We start from the raw sequence: 10,595 nt of genomic DNA on the forward strand, positions 1-10,595 counted from the left end.
ACCAGAGGTGGGGGCAGCAGTGGTGTATTTAGGAGAACAAGGACACAAGACCAGAGGTGGGGGCACCAGTGGTGTATTTAGGAGAACATGGACACAAGACCAGAGGTGGGGGCAGCAGTGGTGTATTTAGGAGAACATGGACACAAGACCAGAGGTGGGGGCAGCAGTGGTGTATTTAGGAGAACATGGACACAAGACCAGAGGTGGGGGCAGCAGTGGTGTATTTAGGAGAACATGGACACAAGACCAGAGGTGGGGGCACCAGTGGTGTATTTAGGAGAACATGGACATGGACACAAGACCAGAGGTGGGGGCACCAGTGGTGTATTTAGGAGAACATGGACATGGACACAAGACCAGAGGTGGGGGCAGCAGTGGTGTATTTAGGAGAACATGGACACAAGACCAGAGGTGGGGGCACCAGTGGTGTATTTAGGAGAACATGGACACAAGACCAGAGGTGGGGGCAGCAGTGGTGTATTTAGGAGAACATGGACACAAGACCAGAGGTGGGGGCACCAGTGGTGTATTTAGGAGAACATGGACACAAGACCAGAGGTGGGGGCAGCAGTGGTGTATTTAGGAGAACATGGACATGGACACAAGACCAGAGGTGGGGGCAGCAGTGGTGTATTTAGGAGAACATGGACACAAGACCAGAGGTGGGGGCAGCAGTGGTGTATTTAGGAGAACATGGACATGGACACAAGACCAGAGGTGGGGGCACCAGTGGTGTATTTAGGAGAACATGGACACAAGACCAGTGGTGGGGGCAGCAGTGGTGTATTTAGGAGAACATGGACACAAGACCAGAGGTGGGGGCAGCAGTGGTGTATTTAGGAGGACATGGACACAAGACCAGAGGTGGGGGCAGCAGTGGTGTATTTAGGAGAACATGGACACAAGACCAGAGGTGGGGGCAGCAGTGGTGTATTTAGGAGGACATGGACACAAGACCAGAGGTGGGGGCAGCAGTGGTGTATTTAGGAGAACATGGACACAAGACCAGAGGTGGGTGCAGCAGTGGTGTATTTAGGAGAACATGTACACAAGACCAGAGGTGGGGGCAGCAGTGGTGTATTTAGGAGAACATGGACACAAGACCAGAGGTGGGGGCACCAGTGGTGTATTTAGGAGAACATGGACACATGACCAGAGGTGGGGGCAGCAGTGGTGTATTTAGGCCACAAGACAAAGTGCTGTCAATCAATAATCACACATCTTAATATCACCTTTAGCTGATATCATATTATTATTATAATAAATAGTATTATATTATCTGTGGATAAGGTCTATTTGTCACCTCTGTGCTGATAGTCATTTCAAAACAATAAAATCAAGGTTTCACAAAAGTACATTTCAAAGTGTGTGGTGTTGTCACAGCGGCGTGTATAAGTGGCAGAGGAAGTCAGGCGCAGGAGAGTCAAAATAGAGTGTAGCATGGAGTACTTTAATAAAAGTCCCAGTAATAAGCTCCATAACACTCACGGAAAAATATCATACAAAATCTGGGTACGAAGACCCATCGCACACCTATACACAAACAGCACAACACTTGACAACGAACAATCTCTGACAAACACATGAAGGGAAACAGAGGGTTAAATACACAACAGGTAATAAATGGGATTGACAACAGGTGTGTGGGAAGACAAGACAAAACCAATGGAAAATGAAAAATGGATCGATGATGGCTAGAAGACCGGTGAAGTCGACCGCCGAACACCGCCCGGACAAGGAGAGGCAACGACTTCGGCAGAAGTCGTGACAGGTGTTTGAGAAATGCTTCCTAAATAACATTTCTTTTAGTTGTATTAAAAGTCTACTTGCAGTGTTGAACCAGAATTTGGTGAAAGGAGTGTTGTAGAATTCATAGATCTTCTTTCCGATTGGAACTCTTCTCTTTTTTACGGCGGTTTCTTCTTCATCCCCCTTTCTGGACACTGCATCAGCGTTCACTTCCTGAAAGCATGGTCGATAGAAACAGCTGTCATGAATTTACATACAGGACATTACAGTACATTTGAATGTAGTATTTAATGTAAAGGAGTATTAAGTATTAAGATAAACCAATCAAGCAAGCAACCAATCCACTGATGACCGACCGACCAATCAATCAATCAATCAACCAATCAGATGCTTGATTGTCAGCGTTCACCTTGTTGGATTTATTGTCATGGTCTTTGTCCTTGGCTTCTTCGTTCTCCGCTGGGGCTTGATATGTCACTTCCTCCCCGAGTCGAAAATCCATGAGGAGAATCGATGGTGGGAAAATTATGCCAAATATCACCTGTGGGTCACAGAGATGAGAAGAAGGATCACAGAGATGAGAAGAAGGGTCACAGAGATGAGAAGAGGATCACAGAGATGAGAAGAAGGATCACAGAGATGAGAAGAAGGATCACAGAGATGAGAAAAAGGGTCACAGAGATGAGAAGAAGGGTCACAGAGATGAGAAGAGGATCACAGAGATGAGAAGAAGGATCACAGAGATGAGGTGGGTCACAGACATGAGAAGAAGGATCACAGAGATGAGAAGAAGGGTCACAGAGATGAGAAGAGGATCACAGAGATGAGAAGAAGGATCACAGAGATGAGGTGGGTCACAGACATGAGAAGAAGGATCACAGAGATGAGAAGAAGGGTCACAGAGATGAGAAGAAGGGTCACAGAGATGAGAAGAAGGATCACAGAGATGAGAAGAAGGGTCACAGAGATGAGAAGAAGGGTCACAGAGATGAGAAGAAGGGTCACAGAGATGAGAAGAAGGGTCACAGAGATGAGAAGAAGGATCACAGAGATGAGAAGTGGGTCACAGAGATGAGAAGAAGGGTCACAGAGATGAGAAGAAGGATCACAGAGATGAGAAGAAGGGTCACAGAGATGAGAAGAAGGGTCACAGAGATGAGAAGAAGGGTCACAGAGATGAGAAGTGGGTCACAGAGATGAGAAGAAGGGTCACAGAGATGAGAAGAAGGGTCACAGAGATGAGAAGAAGGGTCACAAAGATGAGAAGAAGGATCACAGAGATGAGAAGTGGGTCACAGAGATGAGAAGAAGGGTCACAGAGATGAGAAGAAGGATCACAGAGATGAGAAGAAGGGTCACAGAGATGAGAAGAAGGGTCACAGAGATGAGAAGAAGGGTCACAGAGATGAGAAGAGGATCATAGAGATGAGAAGAAGGATCACAGAGATGAGAAGAAGGGTCACAGAGAAGAGAAGAAGGGTCACAGAGATGAGAAGTGGGTCACAGAGATGAGAAGAAGGATCACAGAGATGAGAAGGGTCACAGAGATGAGAAGAAGGGTCACAGAGATGAGAAGTGGGTCACAGAGATGAGAAGAAGGATCACAGAGATGAGAAGAAGGGTCACAGAGATGAGAAGAAGGATCACAGAGATGAGAAGAAGGTTCACAGAGATGAGAAGAAGGGTCACAGAGATGAGAAGAAGGATCACAGAAATGAGAAGAAGGGTCACAGAGATGAGAAGAAGGATCACAGAGATGAGAAGAAGGTTCACAGAGATGAGAAGAAGGGTCACAGAGATGAGAAGAAGGATCACAGAGATGAGAAGAAGGGTCACAAAGATGAGAAGAAGGATCACAGAGATGAGAAGAAGGATCACAGAGATGAGAAGAAGGTTCACAGAGATGAGAAGAAGGGTCACAGAGATGAGAAGAAGGGTCACAGAGATGAGGTGGGTCACAGAGAGGAGAATACCATTTTATTTGATTCCAGGTTCAATGTTTGACATGACTGAGTTAGTTGAAGTTAGCTAGCAAGTGTCAAGAACGTTATCCAGCCTGCATAGCAACCATTTTGTTTAGAACGGATGATCAGTCCTTTTGCATAGCAACCATGCAAAAATAATTAACAACCAGATTTTTGTCTGGACTATATCTTCTGGTGGGATCAAGACATTTTATGAATTGACTTATCAAAATATTTTTACGGGGGGATATATATAATTGATTGTTATTTTAGTATGTTGGTAACAGTTTTATAAAAGCAATAAGGCACGGTGAGGCAGTGCTGTATCATGAATACAGTCACAGGTATATAGGTTGATTGGCTCTCTGCTATCGCTTGGCCGTGTTCAGGACTTTAACCCACCTTGAAGCCGTTCCTCTTGCCCATTCTCAGACATCCCATCCACATATCAGTAAGCAGCATCTGACTGCAGGTGTGGGCGATGAAGTCTCGGTGCTTGGCGGCTACCGCCAGCTTCAGGCAGGTGGAGTCGCTCCAGTTCTTCAACTGATAGGTCAGCAGTTTCATGGCCACCTGCTCATCATGCTTATAGGACTGGTCTAGGAGCTCGTAGGCCAGCTGGCCAAACTCTCTGAGGAGGGGAGACGGGAGACGTTGATGGTCAGTTCTGGGTTTTCATCAAATCAAATCACTGTTTATTTTCAGTGCATTTAACAAAAGCCTCAATACAATGAACAGAAAAACAGAGTGAGAAAAACAACGAGACAGAAATCTACAACCGAGAAGCAGCAGACATCCAGAACAATGATACACTAATGGGTTGGACCAGAACAATGATACAGTAATGGGTTGGACCAGGACAATGATACAGTAATGGGTTGGACCAGAACAATGATACAGTAATGGGTTGGACCAGGACAATGATACAGTAATGGGTTGGACCAGGACAATGATACAGTAATGGGTTGGACCAGGACAATGATACAGTAATGGGTTGGACCAGAACAATGATACAGTAATGGGATGGACCAGGACAATGATACAGTAATGGGTTGGACCAGAACAATGATACAGTAATGGGTTGGACCAGGACAATGATACAGTAATGGGTTGGACCAGAACAATGATGCAGTAATGGGTTGGACCAGAACAATGATACAGTAATGGGTTGGACCAGGACAATGATACAGTAATGGGTTGGACCAGAACAGTGATACAGTAATGGGTTGGACCAGAAGAATGATACAGTAATGGTTTGGACCAGAACAATGATACACTAATGGGTTGGACCAGAACAATGATACAGTAATGGGTTGGACCAGAACTATGATACAGTAATGGGTTGGACCAGAACAATGATACAGTAATGGGTTGGACCAGAACAATGATGCAGTAATGGGTTGGACTAGGACTTAGTTTCCGAGGGTTGAATTGTGAACTGAAAAGCCAGCATCCTAAAGCACTATTCCAAGTTTGGGGTCAATTCCGTTTACAATTCCAATTTTCTTATTTGGAATTTGAGTTTGCTTCCTGAATTTCCTCACTAACTTGACCCAAACACTGTTTAATTTAAACCTTCCTGCTAGCTAGCCCCTCACTAACTTTACCCCAACACTGTTAGATTGAAACCTTCCTGCTAGCTAGCCCCTCACTAACTTGACCCCAACACTGTTAGATTGAAACCTTCCTGCTAGCTAGCCCCTCACTAACTTGACCCAAACACTGTTTAATTTAAACCTTCCTGCTAGCTAGCCCCTCACTAACTTGACCCCAACACTGTTAGATTGAAACCTTCCTGCTAGCTAGCCCCTCACTAACTTTACCCCAACACTGTTAGATTGAAACCTTCCTGCTAGCTAGCCCCTCACTAACTTGACCCCAACACTGTTAGATTGAAACCTTCCTGCTAGCTAGCCCCTCACTAACTTGACCCAAACACTGTTAGATTGAAACCTTCCTGCTAGCTAGCCCCTCACTAACTTGACCCCAACACTGTTAGATTGAAACCTTCCTGCTAGCTAGCCCCTCACTAACTTGACCCCAACACTGTTAGATTGAAACCTTCCTGCTAGCTAGCCCCTCACTAACTTGACCCAAACACTGTTTAATTTAAACCTTCCTGCTAGCTAGCCCCTCACTAACTTGACCCCAACACTGTTAGATTGAAACCTTCCTGCTAGCTAGCCCCTCACTAACTTGACCCAAACACTGTTTAATTTAAACCTTCCTGCTAGCTAGCCCCTCACTAACTTGACCCAAACACTGTTAGATTGAAACCTTCCTGCTAGCTAGCCCCTCACTAACTTGACCCCAACACTGTTAGATTGAAACCTTCCTGCTAGCTAGCCTCTCACTAACTTGACCCCAACACTGTTAGATTGAAACCTTCCTGCTAGCTAGCCCCTCACTAACTTGACCCCAACACTGTTTAATTTAAACCTTTCTGCTAGCTAAGCCCCTCACTAACTTGACCCCAACACTGTTAGATTGAAACCTTCCTGCTAGCTAGCCCCTCACTAACTTGACCCCAACACTGTTAGATTGAAACCTTCCTGCTAGCTAGCCCCTCACTAACTTGACCCCAACACTGTTTAATTTAAACCTTCCTGCTAGCTAGCCCCTCACTAACTTGACCCCAACACTGTTAGATTGAAACCTTCCTGCTAGCTAGCCCCTCACTAACTTGACCCCAACACTGTTTAATTTAAACCTTTCTGCTAGCTAGCCCCTCACTAACTTGACCCCAACACTGTTTAATTTAAACCTTCCTGCTAGCTAGCCCCTCACTAACTTGACCCCAACACTGTTAGATTGAAACCTTTCGGCTAGCTAGCCCCTCACTAACTTGACCCCAACACTGTTAGATTGAAACCTTCCTGCTAGCTAGCCCCTCACTAACTTGACCCCAACACTGTTAGATTTAAACCTTCCTGCTAGCTAGCCCCTCACTAACTTGACCCCAACACTGTTAGATTGAAACCTTCCTGCTAGCTAGCCCCTCACTAACTTGACCCCAAAACAGTTAGATTGAAACCTTCCTGCTGGGTAACCCCTCACTAACTTGACCCCAACACTGTTAGATTGAAACCTTCCTGCTAACTAGCCCCTCACTAACTTGGAATTGTTTTCCAGGTCCTGGAAGATGTCGTCCACCAGTTCACTCTGAGACGACTCGTGGGCCATGGCCTTGTACAGCTTGCAGGCCACCAGAGCTTTGGCCATGGCCTCTTCCCCCCGCTTCCACAGGAACAGAGCCATCTTCTGGCGCTTCATGAGAACGGCCCACACCATCAGCTCATGGAACGGGTACTGGAAGCGGCAGACCTCTGGGTCGTCCACATCGATGTCGATCTCTTCCTCCTTCTTCTTCTTCTTCCCTTTACTCTTGCCCTTTCCTTGTGGCTCGTCGTCCTGGTACGAATCAGATGGACATTAGAAATATGAAGTATTGGCTGTCGGGCGAATCTTAACTTCACTTCGCTGAAGTCAAATGTTTACATAGAAATGCATTGATGTCAATGGAAGACTAAGTGGATTCTCCCCTGTATACAGAAAGTAATTAAAGTAGTTATTGTATTGGTATGGATGATATTGTAATGAAACAGTAGAGAGCAGGCCTCGAACCCTCGACCTTCTTGCCCGTAGTCCAGCGCGCTATCGACTGTGCCGCAAAAGCAGGCTCGTGCGGCAGAGTCGATTTCCGCGCTTATATATCGTTACAATATGTAAATATCAAATGGCGCTAAATTGAACAACGGTGCTAAGTGAAAGTGAGAGACTCACCTCCAGTCCTAACATTTTCAAAGCTTTCGGCTGTGAAACAAAACAAAGGGAGGGGACAGCATTAATTAGCATGATTAACATTAGCATTCTGGTTAGCATTAACATTATATTATTATTATTATTATTATATTATTATTAAAGTTATTATTACACTGAACAAAAAATATAAATGCAGCACGCAACAATTTCAAAGATTTTACTGAGTTACAGTTCATATAAGGAAATCAGTCCATTGAAATAAATTCATTAATTCATTATTTCAAATAATGTCCTTCTATGTCTGCGTTGCTGTTTGGGGTTTTAGGCTGAGTTTCTGTACATCACTTTGTGACATCGGCGGATGTAAAAAGGTCTTTATATTTACATTTGATTTGATTTGATTCATTAGGCCCTAATCTATGGATGTCACATGACTGGGAATAGAGACAGTCATTGGTCAGTATCTGGTGTGACCGCTATTTGCCTCATGCAGCGAGACACATCTCCTTCACATAGAGTTGATCAGGCTGTTGATTGTGGCCTGTCAAATGTTGTCCCACTGCTCTTTAATGGCTGTGCGAACTGGAACAAGCTGTCGTATACGTCGATCCAGAGCATCTCAAACATGCTCAGTGCGTAACATGTTTGCTTAGTATGCAGGCAATGGAAGAACTGGGACACTTTCAGCGTCCAGAAATTGTGTACAGATCCTTGTGAATGGGGCAGTGCATTATTATGCTGAAACATGAGGTGATGGCGGCGGATGAATGGCAGGACAATGGGCCTCAAGATCTCGTCACGGTATCTCTGTGCATTCAAATTGCCATCGATAAAATTGTATTGTGTTTGTTTTCCGCAGCTTATGCCTGCCCATACCATAAGCCCACCGCCACAATGGGGCATTCTGTTCACAACGTTGACATCAGCAAACCGCTCGCCCATTACAACACCATACACGCTATCTGCCATCTGCCCAGTACGGTGGAAACCGGGATTCATCCGTGAAAAGCACACGTCTCCAGCGTGCCAGTGGCCATCGAAGGTGAGCATTTGCCAACTGAAGTCGGTTATGACGACAAACTGCAGTCAGGTCAAGACCCTGGTGAGGATGACGAGGACGCAGATGAGCTTCCCTGAGACGATTTCTGACAGTTTTTGCAGAAATTCTTTGCTTGTGCAAAGCCACAGTTTCATCAGCTGGACTCAGACCATCCCACAGGTGAAAAAGCCTGGTCAGGCGTGGATACACGTGGTCTGCGGTTGTGAGGCCGGTTGGACGTACTGCCAAATTCTCTAAAATGACGTTGGAGGCGGCTTATGGTAGAGAAATTAACATTCAATTCTCTGGCAAGACATTCCTGCAGTCTGCATGCCAATTTCACGCTCGCTTAAAACTTGAGACATCTGTAACATTGTGTTGTGTGACAAAACAGCACATTTTAGAGTGGCCCTTTATTGTCCCCAGCACAAGGTGCACCTGTGTAATGATCATGCTGTTAAATCCGTTTTTTGATATGCCACACCTCTCAGGTGGATGGATTATCTTGGTAAAAGCAGAAATGCTCACTAACAGGTATGTAAACAAATGTATGCACAACATTTATTAAGATAAATAAGGTTTACGTGAGTACGGAAAATTTCTGTAATCTTTTATTTTCAGCTCGTGAAAAATAGTGAGCAACACTTTACATGTTGCGTTTCTATTTTAGTTGAGTGTATTATATTCAGATCTGTAAAGAGAGTGTTTCTCCTCACTCTTTTTAAACCGTAGAGGTTGTTGTAGAGGGTGCGGAACTGCTTTCTGGTGTAGTTACAGCGATACGCCCCGCCCATCAGGAACTCCAGGACCAATCCGATATCGATCAAGGTGATCTGGTAATCCGGTGGAAGATTTCCCTGAAACACCAACCAACCATCATCATTATACTGTTACTGGTTTCACCTTAAATTACATTTCTGTTACTACGTTAGGTAACACTTTACTATAGGGGGTCAATATTAGGTACCACTTTACTATCGGGGGTCAATATTAGGTAACACTTTACTATGGGGGGTCAATATTAGGTAACACTTTACTATGGGGGGTCAATATTAGGTAACACTTTACTATAGGGGGTCAATATTAGGTAACACTTTACTATAGACCAGTCATAACACCTTTATGAAACCAGCCATAACACCTTTATGAAACCAGTCATAACACCTTTATGAAACCAGTCATAACACCTTCATTAAACCAGTCATAACACCTTTATGAAACCAGTCATAACACCTTTATAAAACCAGTCATACCACCTTTATATAACCAGTCATAATACCTTTATGAAACCAGTCATAACACCTTTATGAAACCAGTCATAACACCTTTATGAAACCAGTCATAACACCTTTATGAAACCAGTCATAATACCTTTATATAACCAGTCATAATACCTTTATGAAACCAGTCATAACACCTTTATGAAACCAGTCATAACACCTTTATGAAACCAGTCATAACACCTTTATTAAACCAGTCATAACATCTTTATGAAACCAGTCATAACACCTTTATAAAACCAGTCTTAACACCTTTATTAAACCAGTCATAACACCTTCATTAAACCAGTCATAACACCTTTATGAAACCAGTCATAACACCTTTATGAAACCAGTCATAACACCTTTATTAAACCAGTCATAACACCTTTATGAAACCAGTCATAACACCTTTATAAAACCTTTATGAAACCAGTCATAACACCTTTATGAAACCAGTCATAACACCTTTATGAAACCAGTCATAACACCTTTATGAAACCAGTCATAACACCTTCATAAAACCAGTCATAACACCTTTATGAAACCAGTCATAACACCTTTATGAAACCATTCATAACACCTTTATGAAACCAGTCATAACATCTTTATTAAAGCAGTCATAACAACATAATATTGTTGCTTATAAACATGTCATTGACTCCCTGTCCAAATAAAGGTTGAATAATAAAAGGTAACATTACCTTTTTAACGTCTCTTACTACAAAGTGCAGTGTATTTGTTGGACCCAGCCTCTGTGAAAACAAACAGCATAAACAGACAGAGATGTACTTTCAATTCAATCCAAGGGGCTTTATTGGC

At 43.8% G+C, this 10,595-nt stretch overlaps 1 protein-coding gene across 1 annotated transcript in view; it reads right to left on the bottom strand.

Moving 5' to 3' along the window:
- Window positions 1–1,429: 1,429 nt before the first annotated feature.
- trpm1a (transient receptor potential cation channel, subfamily M, member 1a) overlaps window positions 1,430–10,595 on the bottom strand; it is a 39,858-nt gene continuing 30,692 nt past the window's right edge. Inside the window, exons 11-17 of the mRNA XM_055921643.1 lie at window positions 10,478–10,528; window positions 9,231–9,371; window positions 7,497–7,526; window positions 6,829–7,124; window positions 4,116–4,344; window positions 2,159–2,290; window positions 1,430–1,962 (exon numbers count right to left, since the gene is read on the bottom strand). Of these exons, the coding sequence (XP_055777618.1) occupies window positions 1,534–1,962; window positions 2,159–2,290; window positions 4,116–4,344; window positions 6,829–7,124; window positions 7,497–7,526; window positions 9,231–9,371; window positions 10,478–10,528 (1,308 nt within the window). The 3' untranslated portion in view covers window positions 1,430–1,533. The remainder of the gene's footprint in view (window positions 1,963–2,158; window positions 2,291–4,115; window positions 4,345–6,828; window positions 7,125–7,496; window positions 7,527–9,230; window positions 9,372–10,477; window positions 10,529–10,595) is intronic.

This window comes from Salvelinus fontinalis, chromosome 4 (assembly GCF_029448725.1).
Source record: "Salvelinus fontinalis isolate EN_2023a chromosome 4, ASM2944872v1, whole genome shotgun sequence".
Classification (NCBI taxonomy): Eukaryota; Metazoa; Chordata; class Actinopteri; order Salmoniformes; family Salmonidae; genus Salvelinus; species Salvelinus fontinalis.